Below are 23792 nucleotides of genomic sequence, written 5' to 3' on the forward strand. Positions count from 1 at the left end.
TGTCTCGTCTAGAAAATTTTATGCTGCGCACTTCTAGAAGAGAATGTTTCGGATTTTTTAAAAGAATTCTATTAGAACTCTCAGAAATTTTAAGATCTTTATTTGTAAGAGTTGCAGTACCTTTAAAGGTTGCAAGAAATCGTGAAGCGTACATGGGCAAATTCTAAAAAAAGCTTCAGGAACCTTTATGCAGTAATTACTAAAGCATTATTTATTATTCAAATACAAAAGAATCGTTTATTTGTTGTAATATATACAAAGGCACTTTGGTAAAACGACAGAAGATTATGCTTACATTATTTGTTGTTTTTGTTTTGTTTGTTTTTTTTTTTTTTTAGATATACGTTAAACATAGATTAAACATTTATGATTTGTGGTACGATGCGATATTCTGAATGCATTGGCTGGATGATTAACTAGCTTGTAGCCCAGCTTTAAATATAAATATATAGTTATAGTATGCGTATCCAGTTGGTGATGTGATTCAATAGATTGTCGAGATCTTTGATGCGCATGCGGATGGATGATTGATGTCGGTTGAATGGGGTATATAGGCTACACACTGGATAGACTGTTCACATGGTCGTCTCGGAGTCGGGCGGTGTATGATAATTGAGATTATAGGCAGGCGGTCCATTGTTGAGGAAGGCCATGGAGCGTATGCTCTCCCTCGAAGCTGTGCGCTTCGAGAATGACATATGGCCATGTGGCTGGGCGGTCACATAGGCAGGCGCTGGCTCTGGCACAGGAGGAGGGGGCAAATACTGAGATTGCTGCTGCTGATGATGTTGCTGCTGCTGCTGTTGTTGGTGCAGTGGATGCTGCTGGTAGAGCGGTGGTGTGCAGGGCGCCTGAGGCGGACTGGCGCTAGCTCCACTCAGGCCAGCAAACACATTCTCGGTGGTGTTGTAGGCTGTGGACAGCGGACGCGAGCCATGGAAATTTGAATAGCTGGAACGCACGGAAGGCGGTCGATTGTTGTACATCTCATCGTTGGGATGGCCCACATCGTTAAGGTGTGTGGTCGAGTGCTGATAGCTCGGATTGTAGTGGCCACCACCTCCAATGGGTGCTGGAGGTGGCGGTGGCAATGGAGGCGATGCCTGCTGCTCCATGCCGGGCATAAGCATGCCCTGGCCATTCGTATTGTAGTAGATGGGATCGAGGGGAATGTTCTTGCGATAGCTGTTATAGTAGTGACTATTGCTCTTGCCCAGACTGCCCAGCTGGCTGGCTGCAACGTTGTTGCTGTTGTTCACAATGTCATCGTTGAAGCACTGTAGATTCGAGGCGGTCAACGAACGCTTTTCCTGGCGATGGAACGAACCAAGTTGAGGCTGTTGATATTGTTGCTGCTGCTGTAGTTGTTGTTGTTGATCGAGCAGCTTCGTGACTGGATTCTGATGATATTTCCTCCGTGAGCTGCGTGTGCTGCTTCTCACATAGCTGCCACTGCTGCTATCTCCAGCACCGCCTCCACCTCCTCCTCCGCCATGCTTGGATCGCAAGGTGTTGCTGCTGCCGTGATGGGAACGCCGACTGCTGCTGCCGCCTCCGCTCGATTGCCGTCCATGTGAACCTCGCGCCATGACCGAGCGCCGCTTGACACGTCGCGGAGTCATCGGCTTGGGACTCAGCTCGCCGCCATCCTGATCATGGGCATCGCCATCACCGTAGCCCAGCATGACATCGCCGCGATGTCGTATGGTGTCGCTGCTGTTGTACTCGATGGAGTACAGCGACTGGCGATGCTTGGACTGCTTGTTAATGTGCTTCACTGCAGGATACAGAACAGAGCTCAGATTAATAGGAGTGCAGGCGAAAGCGAATCAAGAGAATTATAACGAACTAAAGTGGCAGCAGTTACCTGGGGTTAGACAGAGATTGGTTTTTTATTTGTGATATTTGTTGTTGTGATTTGAAGGCGGTTAAATGGTACAGGATTAGCTACAGAAAAAACAGTTCGACAGCGACCACGAGTGTTGAGGCGATGTCGCAGTCTTTACTTGGAGAGAGGAGGGTTAGAGTACGCTACATGAAGCCAGTTGACCAGAATGATATACATACATACGATAATTGGTAGATAAATATATTATACTTAAGAGGGAGGATAATATTACGGTACGGAAAAGTTAAAGGCGGCCAAAAGATTTGTGTAAATGAACATTTATTGGAAACGCTTTTTGAAATCTTTGCAAGAATTGGCACACGCAAATTAGTTTAGTTCTGTAAATATACTATATATTTATATATATACGGATTCTATATAGTAGATCGATCGATCCTGGCGTAACTAATTAGCAATTGTAGTGTTTGTGTGTTTCTGTGTTATGCTTAAACTCTAGACTTAACAATTCAAATATATATTATATATATTTATGTATGTATATAACTATACTATGTAGTATACCATAACGAATCTCTCTATATAGATTTATCTTTTATCTCGATGCTAGCATCTATAACTGTATGGACTTTCCATTTATTTATTTATTTCTCAACAAAAGGCAACTAGTATTTTATATTCATTACGTAGTTCCACAGAGAAGTTTTCGCTTGCTTCTCGCTTCATTCTTCTCCACTTTCAAAGGCATTCTGGTTGCGTCTTGGCAAAATTGATTTACTTATATACTTTTGAAACGTTTCTTATTTTGTTATCATTTTTTTTTTTTAAATGGTTTTGTGACATTTTGTTTGTGTGTGTTTAGTTTCGCTTTTTATCGTTTTTTGTTTTTGTAGTATCACAGTTTAACATAAAAGTTATGAAGGCATTCTTCGACTTTCCGCTTTGCGTTTCGATTTTGCTTCTCTCCCATTTTCGTTTGTTTTTTTGATTTAGCTTCTCGTTTTGCAGATTTGTAACAATTTTTCTATCACATTTCATACCGTTTAAACAAAAGCCATCATGGAAAGTCTCTAAGATGTGTTTGTATGCGTGTGTTTTGTGTATCTTTGCACAAATTTAGTTAATGGCTCTTTCAAGGCATCCGAATTAAAGCTTAACCTTAAAAACTAATTTCCACTTAAAGTGCAATGCAAGTGAAAATTCATGATATTTTCTTTCTATTCATATTGAAATTTAAAGTGAATATTCATATTATTTCTTTTTCTATTCGTATTTGAATTTGATTTTTTCAATTCCTAATGTTCTCTGCTGCAATATTAAATCGATTTGCAATTGGAACTCGTTGGAATAGAAGACAAAACAAGTTTTGAAGCTTTCGATTTTACTTTAAATTGTAATCAGCTTAGCTTTTGCTATTTCTTTTCTGTCAGCTTCACATTTTAATTGGTTTTTCCCAATATTCAAAATTTCAATTAAAGTTCACTTGATTCATTCCCAAGAGTGCGTTTAATTCGCAAATTGTTTTCAAATGCCAACTCAAAATATTGAAAAACTTTCAAAGCACACTCTTGGGAGTTACAGCAAAGTTTTAATCAAATATTATATTAAATATAACTTGATCAATTTATGTATGGAATTACCACTCAATTCCCAGTGCTTCACTTAGGAATTTGTAGTCTATTCCAATATTCCGCATTCTAACAAGTTTCGACTTGCATTGCCCTTGAAGTGTAGTGTGTACTGGACTGTACAAGGACTCATAATTGTGTTCCTATCTGTGCGATCCTAACCTATTGAAGATATCTCGATGTAATAGTCTAACATTTAATCTCTGTTAGCCACAACAAAAAACGACAACACATACTAAATGTAGTTTACAGAGTTAGTTATGGACAACACATGGGACACAAGCGGCAATTGCCCAGCACCTGGAGAAGATATTGATAGACAGTTTGTGATAGAGTAAGATAGCTAGAGCTAGAGAGAGACGACACAGTCATATAATAAAGCTTGGACATACTTGAGTGTCTAAGAGAGACAGTTAAAGAAGAAGAGAGGTGAGAGTGAGAGAGCGTGGCAGGCAGCGTCTATTTTGCAACACAAATCGCGAGAAGGCTCGAGAGATCGTGGAACGCGGAGAGCAGCCGCCATCATTCTACAAATTATACATATGTCTAAAAAAAAAGTCTATCAAGTTTTGGTCAATTAATCAAGAGGAATGAAGCACTTTGAGCATCCTAAGCCTGGGCGCCCACAATGGAATTGCAGAAGGACCGTGGACGAGCCTTTCGCCCACTGCGTCGATTGACATGTGGTGCCTGCTGCGACTGCTGGGCGAGCTGCGTTTGATGCTGCTCGTCCAGGCGATCGTCGCTCTGGGCGCGGACAATGTAACCGGGCGGCGCATCGCGTATCTGATCGTAGAAATTGGCCTGTGCCGGTTGCGGACGGGGACGACGCTGGCTACGCTTCACCATTGGTGAGCCGGGCACATGTTGTGTGGGCATGGCGTATTTCTCGGCGATTTCGGGCGAGAGATCGGGATAGGGTGCCTGACCGAGTCGAGGCTGAAAGATGTGTGGACGTGGTGCAGGCGGTGGCGGTGGCGAAAGCGCCAACGTTTCCTGTTCTACGCCATGGCAACTGTGAATGGGCACCGTGGGCATCGGGATTTGTGTGGGACGTGGCAGCTGCTTGCCGCCAAGGTAGCTGCGATGCTGTAGCCTGGGCGAGTAGCCCGAAACCAAGGGCAAAGACTTGGGCTGGGATTCAAAGGAATATTGGTTGTTGTTGTGGGGACTAGAGTGGGACTCGTGGAACGAGTTGAAGACAATGTGCGGTGGCCCAGAATTGTTGTTGCTTTCGCTGCCGCCCACAAACAAACTGTTGGGCGTGGGACTCTGGAAGGGCACATAGGTAACACCGTTCTCGCTGGGCGTCAAGTGCTGCAGCGAGAAGTTATCCTCGTCTTCCTCTAGATTGCGGGACAAGCGATCGAGAGCCATCTGTGTGTACTTCACATCTGGCTGAGACTTGGGTGGCTTCGGCTTGTGGTGGATGCGGGCAAAGTGGCCACTGGTGGCGCTGCTAGTGTCGCCGGTGGCGCCACTGTTTGCGGCATGAAAGATGCTATAGTTGCTGTTACTCAGCGAGGCAGCGAGCTGCGGATTGGAGTTCTGCAGCGAGGCATAGGACAAAGAGGGCGTGGTTTGTGCGCTTTGTGGCGACATGGACATGGGACTGACCGAGTTGAGGGGATTTGCCTTGGACTGATAGAGGCGCTTGCGTCTCTGACTATTGTTGTTGCTCTGTGTCTGTATCTGGCTGCTCTCGTTGTTATGGCGACTCTGAGATTTGAGGCGATTGAGGCTAGCGTTGTTGCTCTGCCCGTTGCCATGGCTGTTGGCGCTGCTGTGGCTGCCACTGCCACTGTTGCCACTGACGTTGTGGTTGCTGCCACTGCTGCTGCTGTTGTTATGGGCCAGTTGCTCGCTTTTGCCACTTGTGTGGGTTAAATGTGGGTTGTATGCGTTATGGTTAATTGCTGTGTCTGCTAGAGGCTGATGCTGTGGCTGGTGAACATTATTGAGTGTATTATTGTAGCTGTTGCAATTGCTGTAGTTGTTGTTGTTGGTATTGGTGTTGTTGTGGTTGTTGCTCGATTTGTTGTGTCGTTGATGCTGATGATTGAATTGCAGTGAGTTGTTTTGCTGTTGCTGCTGCTGTAGCTGTAGCTGCTGAAGCTGCTGCTGCTGATGTTGCAGTTGCAGCTGCTTATTTGATTGCATTGTGGCGCTTGCAGATGTTGTCGGTATACTTGTATAGCTCACGTACATTGGATGGACGACGGTGTGCTGTGGACTCTTCGCGTCGCCGTTCATGAAATCGACTGTAAACCAGAAATTGATTAAAATGCTTTAACATTACGGATAGTGTATGGTAATTGTTTTCTATATAATGGCATCATTAACATTATCATTAATCAGCGCTTAAAAACTGTATTATAAGCAATACACAATCATAGTTCGTTGTTTCTGGTTATGTGTGGCGAGTGTTTGCGTTCACTCTGAACAACAATAAAAAAAAAAAAAAACAAAAGACACATATAAACATAAATAATCACATGAAGTACGATTTACGAGCATATAAATATGGTATGATATGATATATGGTATATGGTATGCATAACAGTTTTTTCTTGATCACGAAACATTTGACACGATGGTTAATCATTGATAAAAGCATTCCGGGTTGTTTGATTGGACATAACAAAAACAATCAATATCATTTTATCTTTTTTCACAAAACAAATACTATAAATTAACAATATAAAACTTGACATTCATTTCATTTTCATTTGGATTCGATTCGTTTCACAAACATTCGGCATAATTTTGTCATCTGCACTTTTGAGATAAGGTTTTGGATATTATTACAAAGTTGTGTATAAATATACATATTTACAATGAAGTTCTGGTTAAATGTAGGGTGGATAGACAGAAAGTGAGAGAGAGAGTAGGAAGTTGTTAAGGGGCAGGTGCAAACACCCACAGATAAATACGTAAGAGTATAAACTACTATTGTTAGCATTGAAAGGCTGCAAGCCTTTGGTCAGGATACATTTCCGGTTTGCAGTCTAAATCAAGCAAATAATGCCCATCACCAAATTAGTGATTCACATGAATAATACGAGTCATATACGAGAATATTTGTGCCAAATGTGAGCCGAGTGTAACTTACATCTGTCGTCCTCATCGAGAAATATGCAGCTGATTAGAATCGCACCGAGTATACCCAGCAGCTATATATGGGCAGAGATTGGACAATTGGCGTAACGGGAATGGGGCATATGGGAATGGGAAGTGGGAGTAGAGCATACATTATAATTTATAACAATTTGGAGCACTTTAAATTGATTAATGCTCACCGCCAGCGCGCACTGTACACCAGAGTGGATGACCTCAACGAGTATATAGTCCAGCAGACAGTCCTCGACACGCTCCGGGCGTAGGGGACGAAATGGATCATCGGCGGTAATATTGTAGGTGGGCTTGCAGCCATAACCATTCGCCTCGAACCACGACACGCTGCCCGTGCCCATGTTGAGTAAATCGCTTTCCTAAACGAAACGATAAAGTGTTACAACATTTCGATAAATGTGCACTTTAGTTGCGAGGAAGCATCGGATGACCCCAATTACTTACCCTATCCAGGCTGCCGACATTCAAATAGAAACATATCATAAACGCATTCCAGCCAATCCACACAAACATCCATAGCAAATACTGACCAAAAAATAGAACAAAGAATGAGAAATTGGGGTTATCGTTATCGCCTAATCGTACATCGATAAGCGAGTGTGCAAGAGAGAGGGAGGACGAGCACGTGTGTACTTACGGTTATGATGTATTTGATTCTAAAATGATATGCGCCATAGAATCCAAATATTATAAACAGTATTTGAAAGAAGTTGACCAATATGGGCGCCCACATGTATCCGAGAAAGTCGAATACCTGGCGTTCGATAATCGTTATCTATAGTGTTGATTGTTTGTTTGTTTTTGTTTGGTTCGAAGGGGCAACAAATCCAATTTTTTGACGAACAGATAGCACGCATTGTTATTAGGCATATATCATAAATGAAAAAGAATAAAAAAAACGAAATTAGTGATATAATTTTGTAAACAGGTCAGGGCACAATCAAAAGGCATTATTGCTTACCATTTGCAGGAAGCATATTGACAGCAGAAAGTGTCGCCGTGTACACGAGCACGAGCCCATCACAACATAATTATTCCATTCAGAAATTTGTGCCAAAGATTAGGTGTGCGTCGGTGTGTGTGTGTGAGTGCAGCAACTTCAGTGCAGAAAGCTGCATCTGCTCCACTCTAACACTGTTGCTTGCTCTTTCTGCTTGCCCAGTTATTTGTTCTTCTTTGTTGTTTGTGGGTTTTTGGTTTGATCGCCTTAATCGCTTGCTTTATTTATGCTTTTTATCTGTTGTTGTTCTTTCTATTGGCATTTCCGGGGATGCGTTTTATGTTCTACTTCATGCAGCCTGTCCGAGTGTGTTTGTGTGTTCGTGAATGTGTATGTAGAGTGCAACCTGCTTGGCCACTTGTTCTCTTTCGCACCTTAGAATAAATATGTTAAAAGGGAGACGAAGAAATGTAATGCAGCTGCAACGAGGACTACGGACTGCACTTGGACTACACTTCGGCTTCGTTGACGACGTCGACGTCGGCTGGCGTTGCTCGTAGCAAAACCTGATCTGTGTGAACTAAAAGTAAATAAAAAGAAATTAAAACGAAATGAGCAGCAGCAGCTACCGAGAGAAACTTGGCTCTCGCATAAATACACAAACAAACATACACAGGCACACATTCACTCACTCATACACTCGTCATTCGCAGCATATCTCTACGTAAACTATATGCATACATATACATATGTACAAGTATATGAGCACATGCACGTATGCAGGTGTATATGTGTGTGTGCACAAGTATTACGTGCACACGAACTTAACGCGAACTATTTCATTGCTTTTCTTCTGTTCATGCTTCTTGCTGTTGTTGTATACACAATGTGTGCTGTTTTAAACAATTCTCAAGCTATTAGCGCTCACATACTCGGCCAGTTTCAGTGCCAGTGCCCGGGTCAAGTAATTAATTAATTAATAAAGATGAGCGAGTTGCACACCAACGCTATTTTTGCTATCAGTTCATTTTCAAACAACACAGGTCACACACACACGCACAAAAACTAACATATGTAAACGCGTATTTATATGGAAACAGATGTATGTGGATATTTATAAAGTTGTTGTTCTGCATATTAATTCAATTTGTGCGCTATTAATCAAATTAATGCCTATGACAACACAATACGTTGTAGTGACTGTTTGGATATCAAACGGTGTATGACGCGTTTAACTTCTGGCTTATGACTCAATTTCAATTGATTTCCGCTTGGGACACAGGAGCACCACAAATCACACACACACACACTCATTGATAATCATTGAATCACACATTCAGTCACTTCGTTATGTTTAAAGTTCGTTTATTGAGTTCCTACATTTACATAATATGCGACTGCTGTTTTTAGTTCTTTTTATCAATAATTAACACCCTTTTCTTCCTTTCTTACGTAGTAAGTGCGCGGAGCTCCCCCGTAACGCGGTGCATGCAACAACTAACTAACTAGAGTTGGAGCAACAGCGATGGCACTATCGATCTATCGATTATTTTTTAACGTTTTTGTACATCGATTAATCATGGGAAATATCGATATTTTCCACAGAAAAATATTAATATTAATTATTGGTTTTTAGAAATTATTCTTATCTCAGTCTTCATTTCTTAATAAAAAAAGATATTTTTATAACATTTTTATTTAACATCTGTGTGTAAGTATTACCCATTAACACGCATTTAAATTTGACTTTATAAAGGCGCAATATTTTAAAAGGCTGTTTGGTATTTGGTTGTTTTTTTGGAAAAAATAAAACAACTTTTGAAAAAAATTATTTTAAAGGTTGCTCTAATCAAATTACATTTACAAATAACAGTTTTTGTAAAAAATATGCTGCAAATATGTAAATTATTCTATTACGATAGTTATTCAGATAAAATTCCCAAGTATTTTTAAGTATATTTATGTTGTTGTCGATAGATAATATAATTTCACAATTTTGTTAAATTGTAATTATGTTGCATGTATGCTCGTAATAAGCTGATAACATGGTTTGACTTATAGCTTTATATCTTTGTGCAGATCATTACTATTTATTTTTCAAAGCGTAAAACAGTTCTTGCTGACGACCTCCAAGTATCGATACTCTTAGTCTGCTTCACAACAAGTACAAGAACAACTACAACACCACAACAATAATAGCAACAACAGTCGCAGCCGCAACCGCAATCTCCGTGAAAGTGCAATTCTCCGGCAATTTCAATTTCGACAAGCTCCGTATGTCAGCTATAAAAAATCAGGAATACGACTGCACAGCCAAGTGCAGGCAACGTGAGCATGGCAACAACATTACGGCGGCAATTACAAAACGCTCTATTGACGATCAAAAACTTGCCGCATTTATCGCCAAAACTTGTGCAAATTTTAATAATATACGCGACTATCTTGGCCGCTCTGCCGTGCATATGTGTGCCTCTGTGGCACGCTACACAATACTAGAGTGGCTGCTCAACCACGGTGCGCACATTGACGAACGCGACTACGAGTCCGGAAGCAGTCCATTGCATCGAGCATTGTTCTACGGCTGCATCGATTGCGCTGTGCTGCTGTTACGCTATGGCGCCAGCTTAGAGCTGCTGGACGAAGACACTCGCTGTCCGCTGCAAGCCATTTGCCGCAAGTGGGATGTGGAGCCAACTGTTACGTCCCAGTGAGTAGCTCCCCATCATAAATGCGCAGCCACGTCATGCTTAATCCTTTCTCCCTTGGCTGGCAGAAACGAAATTCTTGTCTGGGGCTCGAATAAAAACTACAATCTGGGCATTGGCAATGAACAGAACACCAATTCACCGCAGGCGGTGGATTTCTTTCGCAAATCAAATTTGTGGATCGAACGCATGGCGCTTGGCGCCTATCACAGTCTCTTCCTCGACAGCAAGGGTCACCTCTATGCCGTAGGTCATGGCAAGGGCGGCAGGCTGGGCATTGGTGTGGAGAACAGCTTGCCTGCGCCCAAGCGTGTCAAAGTGCCACTGAAGCAAGCCAACGAGCAGATCATCTGCCTCAGCGTCTCCAGACAGCATTCGTTGCTGCTCACGAATCGTTCACTAGTCTTTGCCTGCGGTGTCAACGACAATCATCAGCTGGGCGTGCGTGACGCCGGTGAAAGTCTGGCCACGTTCAAGGAAGTCGTCTCGCTACGTGACAAAGGTGCCAGCGATTTGCTACGTGTCATTGCCTGTGATCAGCATTCCATTGCCTACAGCGCCAAGTGCATTTATGTTTGGGGCGCCAATCAGGGGCAGTTTGGCATCAGTTCGCAGACAAAGACGATACAAGCACCAACATTGGCACGTAGAATACTCCAGAATTAAGTACCTGACTAAATATCCAATTAAATTATAGATGAAGCTGCCGGATCGGACGTCCATTAACTTTGTGGAGGCGAACAATGCTGCCACTGTGGTCTACACAACGGAGAAGCTAATCTTCTTGTTCTACGCGGACAAGACAAGAACAATAAAGACGCCCAAGTAAGTGTTGTGAAAAACAAATATCTTATCTATTCCTAACCGAGATACTATCTGTTTTGTTTTTAGCTATGAAGATCTCAAGAGCATTGCGGTGATGGGTGGCAACATTAAGAACTCCACTAAAGGCTCCGCTGCAGCGCTCAAACTCTTAATGTTGACGGAGACGAATGTAGTGTTCCTTTGGTACGAGAATACGCAACAGTTCTACAAGTAAGTCCAACTGCAGTCCACTGTTGTGCAATTAGCTCCGACAAATATTGTTTAAGCTGCCTTTTATTGTTTGTTTTTCTACAAATCATTATTTCAATTGGTATTTTTTATTTGCTTTACAGCTGCAATTTCTCGCCCATTCGCTTGCCGCAGGTGAAGAAGATCCTATATAAGTGCAATCAGGTTCTAATACTCTCCGATGGCTGCGTTTATCGCGGCAAATGCAATCAGCTTGCCTTCCCCGCTGGCAGCCAAGAGAAGCCCAAGCATAACATGGACATCTGGCAGAATAACGATCAGAATCGCACTGAAATCTCTAGAGAACACTATGTGCGAATCGATTTGCAGCGTGTGCCAAACATTGATCGTGCTGTAGACATTGTGTGCGATGAGAGTTTCTCCTCGTTTGCTGTGCTCCAAGAGTCGCACATGAAGTACTTCCGCAAGCCAGCGCTGCCCCGACGTGAGCATCATTTCAAGAAGCTCTATCACGACACCTGCGATTCGGATGCGGTGCATGATGTTGTGCTGCATGTGGATGGCGAACGCTTTGCCGCGCACAAGTTTATCATATTTAGTCGGGCGCCGGGACTGCGTGAACTGATACGTTGCTATCTGGATAAAAATGTCTACTTAAACTTTGACAATTTGACGGGCAAAATGTTTGAACTAGTGCTGAAGCACATCTATAGCAACTACTGGCCAACGGAAGATGGTAAGGGGGTTTAATATGATTGGTTACACTTTATAATAACCTGCTTGCTTTAGATATCGACTGCATACAACAGAGTCTGGGTCCGAACAAGCCACAAAAGCGTAGTCGAGTGTGTGAAATGTTTCTCGCACATTTGGTTAAGTTTCAGCTGCAAGAACTTGCCAAATATGTGCAGAGGTAAGCTTTGTTAGACTATTCAGATGACCTTGAATAATTGGGATTCCTTTTGCTTGCAGTTACATATCAGAACAGCAGTTTCCACTACCCAACAGACAGCGATTCAGTCGAATGCATCGCACGGATTTCCCAGAGCTCTACGATGTGCGCATCGTTTGTGAAGAGGGTGAAGTACTGGAAGCGCACAAATGCGTCTTGGTGGCACGACTGGAGTACTTCGAGATGATGTTTATGCACTCCTGGGCAGAGCGCACGACTGTTAACTTTGAAAGCGTGCCCTTGGAGTATTTGGAGCCCATACTCGATTATCTATACAGTTTGGATACGGAGGCATTTTGCAAGCAAAACTATTCGGAAACGTTTCTTTACAATATGATAACGTTATGCGATCAGTATTTTATTGAATCGCTGCAGAATGTTTGTGAATCGTTAATTCTGGACAAGATTAGCATTCGCAAATGTGGTGAAATGTTGGACTTTGCTGCGATGTACAATTGCAAGCTCTTGCGGCAAGGCTGCCTCGACTTCATCTGCCAAAACCTGGCCCGCGTGCTGACCTATCGCAGCATCGAGCAATGCGATGCGAGCACTCTGCATCTGCTCAATACTCATTACCAAAAGATGTTCAAGACAGTGTTTGACTATCGTCAAATCACACCCTTTTCAGAGGCTATAGAAGATGAGCTATTGCTCAGCTTTGTCGATGGTTGCGAGGTTGATTTGGAGTATCGCATGAGTGCGGTGAGTCTGATGAAATTTGTCTTTAACTGAACGCCAGCTAATAGAGTATTTTCTATTCTGTAGGATGGAAAGCTGAAGGAAGCGGCAAGGCACAAGCAAAAGGAACACAACAAGCAGGATGCACATCACTATGAAAAGCAGGCGATCTCTAGCATGATGCGATCGTTGAGCATCAGCGAATCCGCTGTATCGCCAGCTGATGAAAAGACTGCAGCAGAGGCCAGCTCGCCAAGCGAGGTGAAGAACTGGTCACGTGTCGTGGATAAAAAGGAACAAAAACGCAAGTTGGCAGAGACGGCACTCAAGGTAAACAATGTGCTGAAGAAAGAGGATCAGCCAAGCCCAGAACTAGTTGTTATGTCGCCACGCAGCTTTACGGAACGGACGCCAGTAAAGGAACAAACGCCACCAATGCCCGATAGTCCAACGGAAGCCAGCACACCCATCACTAAGAGCTACAACTTGGATCTCAGCACACTGATGCCACAGTCCCAGAAGTTGTCGCAAAAGCAACGCAAGCGTTTATCCTCCGAGTCGCAAAGTTGGCGCGCCAGCAGTTCAGCAACGCTGGAGCTGAACACAACGCCTGTGGCGGTGCCCAATGCCTGGGGCGTCTCCAGCAACACGTCTGCAACTTACCCAGAGCCAGCATTTAACTCGTCAGCTGCCACGGGCAGCAGCGCAGATCCCACCTCGTTTGCGAATATGATGCGTGGACAGGTGGCGCCTGCAACTGTGCCAGCAGATCAGAGTAATAGCTTCTCGAAGATCCTAGCCGACGAACGTAGGCAACGCGAGAGCTACGAGCGCATGCGCAACAAATCTCTAGTCCAAACTCAAATCGAGGAGACGGCAATTGCCGAGCTGCGTGAGTTCTACAACGTGGACAAAATTGACGACGAAACTATCACCATTGAGCGCAAGTCTCGACCAAGTGACATCAATTTCAGCACCTGGTCAAGGCATTGAACTAAATCATTTATTAACTGATTTAAGTGAGTGTGTGAAGATTTGTTTTTGAATTTTGAATTTTTGTTGACAAGTGCAGAATAAAGACGTGGCGTCTCCGGCCATGGCAGACGCTTAGATGTAGAACTCCGATCCACCTGGAAAAGGGTGCATTAATTTTGGTTGTGTGGGTTTGTTTGTTGGGGAAGGAGAGCGCAGAGGGACAAAACACACATTGAGTAACAACATTTTATTATTATTAATTAATTAATCATGTGTTTTCTACTTTATAGTGATATATAAGATATTTACAAGCTTGGTGGACAATACATAAGACACAGACAAATACGAGACACAGGACAAATAAATACAGCATATATATATATATAAGTGGATATACTATGGTACTACTTAGATTGGGAAAACGAGATACCAAACCCAAAAAAACATGAGATAAACATTGTGAATGCAAAGGATTCTAATCTCAAAAGCACTCCTTACGAAAAGCGAATCCATACTGATCGCATTTGACGCGCAGCGTCTTCGCCAGCTGAGGCGGACCGCAATAAAACACCGTGACCTTGCCCTTCTGCTGTGCCTGCAGCTGCTTGAACACCTTGTCCCAGTTGGGTCGTCCTGCATTCGTGCGTGTCTTGAGTCCAGTGATCAGATCTCGTTTGCCCTAAGGGAGAGAGAAGATATAGTCAACTCATGGTAGTCCGAAGTAGTACTTCTACAATACCTTTTCATGCAGCAGATCCAGCGCCAGCTGCAGACCCACCGCCTTCATGTCCGTGCGCTGCAGCGCGCTTGTAATGTACATGTGCATGTCCAGGAATCTAAAGAGAAAGGTGAACTTGAGAGAACAGTAAAAGTAAAAGGTTTCGTGTATAATTACCGCTCCATGGCGCCACCCAACTCTGCCTGCTCGATCTCCAGCTGCGACAGCAGATTGACAAACCACTCGAACGAGCGCTGATCCCGATTGATCCAGAAAAAGTCCACCTTGCGCAGATTCATCACAGACTTGGGTATCTCGCTCGCCCACTCGAACTGACAGCGTGGACAACTGTGCCGCGCCTTCCAGTAGCGATGCATAATCGACTGCAGTATGGATGCAAAAGGCGTCACGCCAATTCCTGTGCCAATGAGCACCGCATGCTGAGCACCAAATATGTGGCTCGATGGTGCACCATATGGCCCATCAATGAAGATCTGGAAGCACAAAATATTAGCATTATGCATATGTGTATGTGTGGTGTGTGTGTGTCTGTATGTGGTGTGACCCAAACCTCCATGACGCCCGCATCGAGTGTGACCTTGCTACCGCTGTTAGTTGTGGAACTGCCAATACCACCGTTGCCCATGTTTGACCGATTTGTTATGGATGTGGACAACGTGCGCAGAAATGTGGGACGACGCAAGCGTGACTTTCTGCAACCCGCGCCCATGTGAGTGTTATCCTTAGAGATGGTAGGAGGGTATGGGGATTATCATTAGGACTTAATCTTAAATTAAGTTAGTTTTGCTTGCTTAAGGCAGCAGACACTCACCTCCAACGGCCTGTCATCCGTGGTCACGCTTAGTCGTGTCAACTGCAACTTGTTGTCTGACGCACTCTCTGCCCGTGAGAGACGTCCCTGCTCTGCCATTCCGTGCTCACCGTTGGTTTCCCCTGTGGTCGCCAATTGAAGATCACATTGCTCCACGCTGGGCGTCTTGAATGCAATGATTGTGGGCTTGTTGCGCATGTAGCGGAAACTCTGCGCCAGCGACTTGTTCTGCGGACTGAGGTAGGCCAAGCCCACGCTGTTGTGCCGAGCGCGTAGCATGCGCTTGTCATCAAAGGCACGCTCCGATTCGGATCGTCCCAAGGCGCGCAGGCTGCAAAGAAGCCATGAAAGGGGTAAGATAGTAAAAAAGTTAGAAGAGAGTATGCTTGACTACGATTTGTTTATCTTACAATTAAGGTTAATATTGTAATTAACACAAAAGTAAGAAAATTTACTTGAAAGCATTGTGAGAAACCCTTTCATTTCTTGATAAATGTGTAATTTATTTTCTATACCAAATAAAGCAGATTTGAAGATTTAATGTTACTGCACATATGTGTGCTTATTTCAATCCATTATTGCAAGGCTAATAAAAATAAGAAAGTTTACTCTGAGTTTTGACTGTAAAAGACCCTTTGCTTGATAAATGTGCGATTTAGTGTAAGATACCTTCAAATGCAGCTAACATAATAGAATTCAACTAAAATTGTAAGGCATCTTCATATCATATCATTAAAAAACGTTCTTTCTATTCCCCTCTACTTACGCCTTGAGTCGGCTACGCTTCTTGCTCTTCATGCTAATGTCGGGCAAGGAGATGCTCTTCTCCAGCGGCCGTTGCTTCATGCTTAGATCTTCCCGCTCGCCGGCATCCCCAACGAAAGCACCATTCGAAATACCAGTAACCTGGTTAGGTTTTGGCTTTGGCTCAGCCGTCTCCTTGCGAGAGAAGGTGCGCTGCAGTGACTTCTTAATGCTGCGTATACGATTGACACCCGTGGTGTTTGCAGCCTCTGGCGGACTTGCCGCCAGCTTGCGATGTTGCCGCGGTGGACGCTGCGGTGGCGTGGATGCATTTAAAGTGATGCTGGCCATGTTGCGTGCCAGGAAATCCGTTTGTGGCGTTGTCGTTTGCGTTTGCGAAAGCCGCGTCTTGTCGGCCATGGCAGGATTACGTGTCTCATTCAGCAGCATGAAACTGGGCGTGGGAATCGCGTGCATATGCTGATTGACTTCACCTTTATGCAGCTTTTGCTGCTCACGCTCAAAGTAGCGATACAGGCGATTTGTCCACTCGCCCACGGTGCGTATGTGTAACCACATGTAGTCCTCTTGCTCGGGCGCCGAACTGATGGTGAACGGATGCCACTCGTATTTCGCAATCGCTGGAATGTTGACAAACACATAATCGCCTGGACGAAAGTTGAAATTGTACGGTCGCTTGATGACCAAATGAATGACTTTGGAGGGCAGCAACAGACCCGAGCTAATGTACGTCTTGCCATGCTCGCCACGCATCCAGACAAAGCGCAACACACGCTCCACGGAGTACACTAATCCAGGCAGCAGAAACCATTTCCAGAAGTTGGGACCATGGAACAACGTCAATATCCAGAAAGGCACATACAACAGATGCGTCCAGTAGAAAATCTCAAAGCTGCCCTTGCGACGCACAAACGGCTGCGAGCAAACAAACATTACCAGCAAAATGGTCAAGAGTGCCACTCCAGTGGGATTAGCACAGCCAGGGATGAGGCCAAACAATCCAGGACGATCAGTGAGCAACCACTCGGTAATGGTGTAATGACCAGCATTGATCTTAGGATCGTTGATCACAATAATGGAGAAATTGAACAGATGCATTATTGTGTGCACCAAGCTAAACACCGAGATTGTGATGCCCGTCAGCTTGTGCAGATAGACATGATGATCGAGGGGTAGAAACGAGGATAATCCTCGCGAACGTAGATAAGTCAATGAATGCCTTAACATTAAAACTAAAACCCAGGCGCAATTAAAGTTGAGACATTGTCCTACAGAGCAAAATGATTGGTTAATGGTTTGAGTAATCTGGGATGTCTTAACAACTCACCGCAAGCTCTGGCAATGATGACGAAGCCGTTGCTTTCGCGATATTGAATGGCACGCGAGATAAAGAGACACAAATTGACAGCAATGTAGAAGAACAGATAGGAGACAAACACCTGATTGTTCTTCATGTAAGCCAGCGTCAGCTGGTGAGGTATTTTATTCCACAATCCTCCAGTCTTCTTGCTCGCCGGCACCTCCTCTGCAATGGGCACCAGCCAGCGATCAATGCTAAGTAACAGAGAAGGAGACAAAGTTAAAAGTGATCTTTAGTCGCAGAGTTGACACTGCTTACGTAATACTGAGATTCTCGAGTAGACCTCCGTGCTTGTGCAGCTGATTCTTGAGTGCTTCATAGGTGATTTCGCCGCTGTTGTGCGGATCGGCATCCTCAAACATGGCGCTGGTTAGATCCTCAATCTGATCCTCGGAGAACTCCATGCCATTCTCCTTAATGCAATGTCGTATCACATCGTGCAGCTCTTTGTGCTGTATAAGGCCATCGCCTGCAAAATAGTTTCGTTGTTTATGGAACTATTTTTAGTCTATCAAAAAAAACTCACCATCTATGTCGTAGACCTTGAACAGAAAGCGTATCTTATCATCAGCGGATTGTCCTGAGAACTGATGTATGGCATCTATAAACTCCTGCAGTGATATCGAGCCCGAGTTATCTTTGTCAAAGATTTGGAACACGCGGTCTGTGAAAAAGGGCTAAAAAGAGGAATTATTTAACTGAAATGTATAATAGAGAGAAATTGTCCTACATTCTTGGAGGTGACAATTTTCTGAAACTCCTCGCGTCGTATTTCCTGATCATTGCCCACAGTGTTGCGAAAGAGCTGCTCCAGTCGAGCTAAAGAGCTCTTGTCAAAGCCTGTGCGGGGTCTTGAGAATGAAAGTGAATAACATGTATAAATATAATATATGTAAGTTTAGTATGTAAAAAATGGTATGGGTGACGCACTCGAGAGCCTAATCTTCGGAGATTGACAGCTGTATCACATGGCGGATCAAGCGTCAACAAAGCTGTCCATACTAAATCTTTAGTTTTTTGTAAAACCAGACGAAATAAATGTCAACATAGTTCTGATAAAAACTTGAAATTAATCACCAACAAGCCAATAATTTTTTCACTAGAAAACAAACGAAATCTTTCGGAAGATAAAAACTCAATGAGATTCTCGCGCTGAATGTCTTGACAGTTATTAGCAAGCTCTAGTTTTGAGCAATGCGAAATAGATATTGAATTAAGTAGTTTCTATTTAGTGTAGATCGGAACACGTCATAAATGCTTAGCTTTATAATTCGGAAGTTTGTTAATTTTCCTCATTTTTAAGACGGACAGAAGCTTCCCAGTTACCATATCTGACAAGAATTTCGCGAACTCTAGCTCTTAATGTCTCTAAGATATCTTTACTCAAATGGACAGAGTAATATAATAAATTAGATTAATTAACTGCCTTCGACCTCCCAAATTCTAAATTGTAACATTGTTAGGGAGTGGAAGATAGTTAGATATGGGTTAGGCATAATGCAACCCATTTTAGCAGGTATTCAACTTTAAAATGTACTCAGTATATGTTCATATTGTGGTAATTAAAACATTTTTGAACGCAGATTCTTAGTAAATTGAATAAAAATTGAGTCGCCACGAAAACAAGTTTGTCGCTTGAAAAAAGGAATATTTCAAGTATGAGTGAGATCAAGTTTTTTTTATCATGGTAAAACAATTGCTATTCTAATCAAATGTTCCCGATGAAACCTGCTTCATTTACGGTTATATAATCAATGCTTTGGCTGAAAATAGAACTCACCTGGAGTTGGTTAAATGCGATATGAACTCCATAACTTGATTGGTTGATATTAGATTCGTGCCATCATTGTCAATCAAGCGATAGAGTTTGTCCAATATCTGTGAAGAATTTTCAATAGAGTGTTTAAGTCGAGATACTTTCGTAAAGTGGGCGTGACACTTACGCCTCGGGTATGCCAGATATCGCGAAAGTTCTTAAAGCTCACTTGGCTCTTATCGCCGCAGATGACATAGGCCACAGATTCAATTTGCTCAGCAAAGTCCATTTGCCGATCGTCGCTGTCAAAGTCAAGAGAAAAAACAGAGCTCGGTTTTAACATTAGCATTGCCATTACAGGTAATAAGCTGAAGCTGAAGCTGAAGCACAGCATCTAGTGCAACTGCAGCTTGCCGACTTCAACTCCAACTCCCGCGCCCGACACGCTATATTTGTATTTGAATGACTTCATTACGACAGGCAGGCCAGTGACAGTCACTGCCAGGCCCGGACAACAACTAACAGAGGAGAGGAGAGGAGGTGCGGTGGGGAGGCAACGGCATGCGGACTATGTTAGCTGTTGTATATGTTAACATACAACACAGATAGCATCACCATTGGCGATGGCATCGCCGTTGCCCGTTGGCGTGCAAAGTGCAGTGCTGGCATTCGTTGGCTAGCCAGCTGCCTGGCTTGGTAGCAGCTCTCTCAGCTTGGCGCAGCTGGAATGCCTCCGCCTGGAGCACGCAGCAGTTGGACAGCACTAGAGCAACAACGACAACAACAACCACAACGCAAGTGGAGACTGCGTGTGCTTGGGAATGAAATCAGTACGGAGACAGCTTTTTGTGCTGGCATCGGGCTAATTGTTTTGGCACCTCTTTAAAAAAAAAAAAATACGCCAAATAAGCGGCTGGGAACTGGATGCCAGATAACTTCATCTGGCCAATCCCACGTACTTACGTGAGACGACCCTTCAGGTGCTCGATCCAGCGATCTTGTAGTAAATATCCATTACGTTCCAGATCAAAGAGTTGGAAGAGCTTCTGCTGAAATTCCTGTAAATAAATGAACAATTTGTAAGAAAAATAAATTTATATTTATTTGTGTGCAAATCGACGCTGACCAAATGTGCTAATTAATTCAAGTGCTACAGTAAATACTTGCTAAGAAGAACCTTCACATAAAATTCTTAGTATAAGTATTCTTTGAATTAACATATAACCTTTAGAATTTAAATCAAATTAACTGGTTTAAGTTACTAATAAATTGAAAGTGGATACAACGATCATAAATACTTATAATATGTAAAATACAAATATATATAAAAAAATTTTAAAAAATATGCATTCATAAATGTATGTACATATTTAAATAAATATTTTATATTCCAATATACACATAAAAAATATAAGTTGATCCAATTCATTTATAAGCTGAATTAATGAGTAATATAAATATTTAAATATAAAATTATTTCCATTACGTATTTATATTTATTGCACATAAGAAAACTTTTGAATTCTACTGGACAAACTTGTTTTTTAATTATTTATGTTCACCAAACAAAAAGTTAAATAATTCTTAATAAAATGCATATTAAAATTTTAAATTAAATAGAATAATAGAATAAAATGAAAAATTAACTCAAAACTTTGTACCCCTTAATTAGCGATTTATTAAATAATGAAATTCGAATAATTTCATATCAATCAAATTCGATTGCACACTTTCGACATTAACTAATTGTTAATTTATTCAAAAATCACTTGACATTTTGATTGTAAACAATTTAGAGACTCACTTATTGTTGATTATTTCAGCTCAACATGAAATTATTTTTAATTTCTGGCCATTTCACACCTCAACAATGGCAGCAATTAGCGAGTGCTCACTGTTTTGTTATCATTGTTATTTAAACAAACACTTGTTTACATTCGATCACAGTGGGAGGCAGATTTATAGACTTTCCCAGTCGAGAACATAATCAAAGACCTGATTGATTCGTTTGGTTAGAGAAAGATAGACAAAGGCAGATGGTTGACCTTAACCCATGTGGGAAGTTGGTGGAATGGGGAAATTACTCGTATGAAGTATTGTATAGTAAGTACGTATTAGCATTAATTAAATGCTTATTAGTATACATATTTAATGGTATTCAGATGCACGATTTACACAGTCTGCATATGGGACAACAGTGTTGGATGCTATGCATGTATCCATTGGTCACACTCGATCGCAGATCGGAAGATCGGCAGATCAACGACAGATTGGCGCTGCCCGGCAAGATGAAAAATGTGCATATTTAACAGATGAGCATGAGTGCTTTTGGGCCTGGCTCTGACTTTGGCTTGGAACTGACGCTGGGACTGGTTGGACAGCTTTCTTGAGACCCATAAAATTCAACAAAAAGCCAACCGAGAGAGAGAGAGAGGGAGAGAAGAGCGCAACGAAGACGAAAACAGCATAAATCAAAATAAAAAAAAAAAAAAACAAGTTTATATTTTTTTTGGCAGCGGGTAAAGGACCAGAAAATATGTAGCACAAGGTCAAATTACAAAAACAACCACAGAGCAAGAGAGTACGAAAGTTAAAGAGAGACTGAGAGCGATAAGATGGGGAAAATACGTTCCGGGATTTCAAGTTCTCTTCATCATTTGCATAGTTCATTGATATGTCTCGGCGTAATTAACAAAGGTAACACATTGATAACACCTATTCATACCTCATCCAGAAACAGTTTGCGGAACGCTTCTCTTGTGTGTTTTCCCTCGCCGAAGCGAGCACTGCACTCCGATATCAACAGCCAACGCTGTTTCTCCCGTCGCGCCTCCAGCTCCATAGAGCTGCAGTTTTTATCTAAATTAAGCTTGTATCGTTCCATGTACAAATTCGATTGCGGCTCATACGCCAGCATTTCCTGCTTGCCGTAACCACCATTCGCGTCACTAGCATTTCCATTCCCATTGCCTGGCTCAGCGATGAGTATGCTGGGTGAGGTGGCCGATAGCCTGGGGGATTCCATTTTAACAGACACCGCATCCAAGTCGAGCACTGCTGCTGGCGTTAACTGTTCGAACACTTCCTCTTTGCTCTGTGTATAATCATGTGTGCCATGCATACGCTCCAAATACTGCACAGCCTGTTGCAGCACTTGGCTGACGCCACTGGGCTCCTCAGGCTGTCCTGTTGGATTGCTGCTGGGCGTATAACTGCTGCTGCTGGGAAGCTCGTCTGAGAATGAGACTTTTTTGGGGGAACGCGAGGGTGTAACGGGTATTTCCAGTGATTTGTTCGAGGACACTGAGCCTCGATGATTGTCTTGTGTATGCGAATCGTTATCCATTTTTCTTTTTCACTTCTTCTTATTGGCGCGCGTCACACATACTGAATCACTCACACACACATTTTTACAGCTCTTGCACTTTACACTTGCGCAATCGGCTTAAGGATCGATTGAAGGACTTATCGATTACGCTTAAGTGTTTTACCGTTGGCTTTCGCGTTTTGCAAACAGCTGAGAACCGAAACGAACGGCAACGAACGACGGCGAACAGCGAACGGCGGCGAAGAACGATCAACGAAGAACGAGCGGCGAACAGCGAAATGCGGACAGCGAAAAAAAGCAACACCAATCGGACGCAGCAACGAGCAGCAACTGAAAGCGAAAGCCCCGCAACACGAGCCGCAGCCCCCAATGCGAGACGTGCGTCGGCCCTCGGCTCAACTTCGCTTGCAGGTGAGTGTGTGCATGTGTGTGTCTCTGTCTGTTTATGTGTATTAGTGTGTGGGGATCTTGGAACGCGTTTCAGTTCAGTTTCATTTTTTTTGTTTTTGCTTTCGACGTGCCAAAATCGCATTAATTTCGAAGATTTCAATTTGGCTTTAGCTTTAGTTTTAGCGACCAGAATGGAATCGCAGTGTGGCTAAAAGGCTGTCATAAAAATGTCTTGCTACATTTCGAGCAGTGGGCAGATCTCTGCCGCCGTTGCCGCCGTTTGCTTTGCTTCTGATTGAGCTTCATAGATAGATATTCTAATTTAGACAGACGCGCTGTATATTTACATGATAAGGTGCAAATAATTCGATTCAAGTGTCTGCTGCTGTTGCTGCTGGGTACAACAAAACAGCGGTGTTTATGGTATAGTAGAATAGTACTTTGGTGGGTAGTTCGAATATGGAGCGCAGCTCTTTCCAACGTCTTCATTTTTAATTTCAACGCCCGTGTTGTGTAATAATCAAACTTGTTTATGTGACGAACGTGTCTGTTTCCGAATTCTGCTCTGACTGCATTTGTAACACATTTTCACGGAATATGAATGTCTATATCATATTGTTATAGCTACTGTTCTTTGTTATGGTATTTTCGAATAGTTACGAATCGTTTTATTAAGAAAGGGCCCCTTGAACAGGAAATAACTAAACGGACTGCTGCGAGGCGGTTTTCTTATCAAACGTAGCTCACACTTCAAAAGCTCAGCTCAAAGCCAA

General features: G+C 42.9%; 3 protein-coding genes across 9 annotated transcripts; 1 reads left to right on the forward strand and 2 right to left on the reverse strand.

Moving 5' to 3' along the window:
• Nucleotides 1-207: 207 nt before the first annotated feature.
• Nucleotides 208-9101, reverse strand: LOC117569851 (sodium/potassium-transporting ATPase subunit beta-1-interacting protein). Of its 6 annotated transcripts, XM_034251186.2 has the most exons (8): nt 8999-9100; nt 7568-8126; nt 7244-7381; nt 7051-7131; nt 6774-6965; nt 6587-6647; nt 5681-5735; nt 1624-1777 (listed from the first exon to the last, which is right to left on the reverse strand). In XM_034251186.2, exons 2-8 carry the CDS (start codon nt 7625-7627, stop codon nt 1765-1767), a joined length of 600 nt encoding a protein of 199 aa, XP_034107077.1. In that variant the 5' UTR covers nt 7628-8126; nt 8999-9100; the 3' UTR covers nt 1624-1764. The 6 variants fall into 6 exon arrangements, with proteins under 6 accessions (XP_034107074.1, XP_051859449.1, XP_034107075.1 ...); XM_034251183.2 differs by lacking the exon at nt 5681-5735 and having other exon boundaries at nt 208-1777; XM_052003488.1 differs by lacking the exon at nt 1624-1777 and having other exon boundaries at nt 1873-5735; nt 8999-9101.
• Nucleotides 9102-9627: 526 nt separating this feature from the next.
• On the forward strand, nt 9628-14029 carry LOC117568309 (inhibitor of Bruton tyrosine kinase). The gene is made up of 8 exons (XM_034248859.2): nt 9628-10253; nt 10320-10893; nt 10949-11076; nt 11143-11286; nt 11409-12001; nt 12055-12178; nt 12238-12919; nt 12983-14029. Exons 1-8 carry the CDS (start codon nt 9823-9825, stop codon nt 13886-13888), a joined length of 3582 nt encoding a protein of 1193 aa, XP_034104750.1. The 5' UTR covers nt 9628-9822; the 3' UTR covers nt 13889-14029.
• Nucleotides 14030-14102: 73 nt separating this feature from the next.
• Nucleotides 14103-22917, reverse strand: LOC117568308 (NADPH oxidase 5). Of its 2 annotated transcripts, XM_034248856.2 has the most exons (14): nt 22027-22915; nt 20265-20359; nt 19489-19603; nt 19326-19423; nt 18276-18396; nt 18072-18222; nt 17804-18014; nt 17513-17739; nt 16187-17453; nt 15421-15751; nt 15160-15330; nt 14766-15082; nt 14610-14706; nt 14103-14549 (listed from the first exon to the last, which is right to left on the reverse strand). In XM_034248856.2, exons 1-14 carry the CDS (start codon nt 22645-22647, stop codon nt 14352-14354), a joined length of 4020 nt encoding a protein of 1339 aa, XP_034104747.1. In that variant the 5' UTR covers nt 22648-22915; the 3' UTR covers nt 14103-14351. The 2 variants fall into 2 exon arrangements, with proteins under 2 accessions (XP_034104747.1, XP_034104749.1); XM_034248858.2 differs by lacking the exon at nt 15160-15330 and having other exon boundaries at nt 22027-22917.
• Nucleotides 22918-23792: the final 875 nt, after the last annotated feature.

Source organism: Drosophila albomicans, chromosome 3 (assembly GCF_009650485.2).
Source record: "Drosophila albomicans strain 15112-1751.03 chromosome 3, ASM965048v2, whole genome shotgun sequence".
NCBI lineage: Eukaryota > Metazoa > Arthropoda > Insecta > Diptera > Drosophilidae > Drosophila > Drosophila albomicans.

Excerpts from the sequence above, each read along its gene's own strand:
- LOC117568308 (XM_034248856.2), bottom strand. The coding sequence starts at position 22,647 with ATGGATAACGATTCGCATACACAAGACAATCATCGAGGCTCAGTGTCC. Across the intron at positions 18,015-18,071 it reads CAAGGTCTACGACATAGATG|GCGATGGCCTTATACAGCAC; the intron begins GTGAGTTTTTTT and ends ACTATTTTGCAG. Across the intron at positions 17,454-17,512 it reads CATCATTGCCAGAGCTTGCG|GACAATGTCTCAACTTTAAT; the intron begins GTGAGTTGTTAA and ends TTTGCTCTGTAG.
- LOC117568309 (XM_034248859.2), top strand. The coding sequence starts at position 9,823 with ATGTCAGCTATAAAAAATCAGGAATACGACTGCACAGCCAAGTGCAGG. Across the intron at positions 11,077-11,142 it reads AGAACAATAAAGACGCCCAA|CTATGAAGATCTCAAGAGCA; the intron begins GTAAGTGTTGTG and ends TTTTGTTTTTAG. Across the intron at positions 12,179-12,237 it reads CTTGCCAAATATGTGCAGAG|TTACATATCAGAACAGCAGT; the intron begins GTAAGCTTTGTT and ends TTTTGCTTGCAG.
- LOC117569851 (XM_052003488.1), bottom strand. The coding sequence starts at position 7,627 with ATGGGCTCGTGCTCGTGTACACGGCGACACTTTCTGCTGTCAATATGC. Across the intron at positions 7,382-7,567 it reads CAATATGCTTCCTGCAAATG|ATAACGATTATCGAACGCCA; the intron begins GTAAGCAATAAT and ends TCAACACTATAG. Across the intron at positions 5,736-6,586 it reads TCTCGATGAGGACGACAGAT|TCGATTTCATGAACGGCGAC; the intron begins GTAAGTTACACT and ends TCTGGTTTACAG.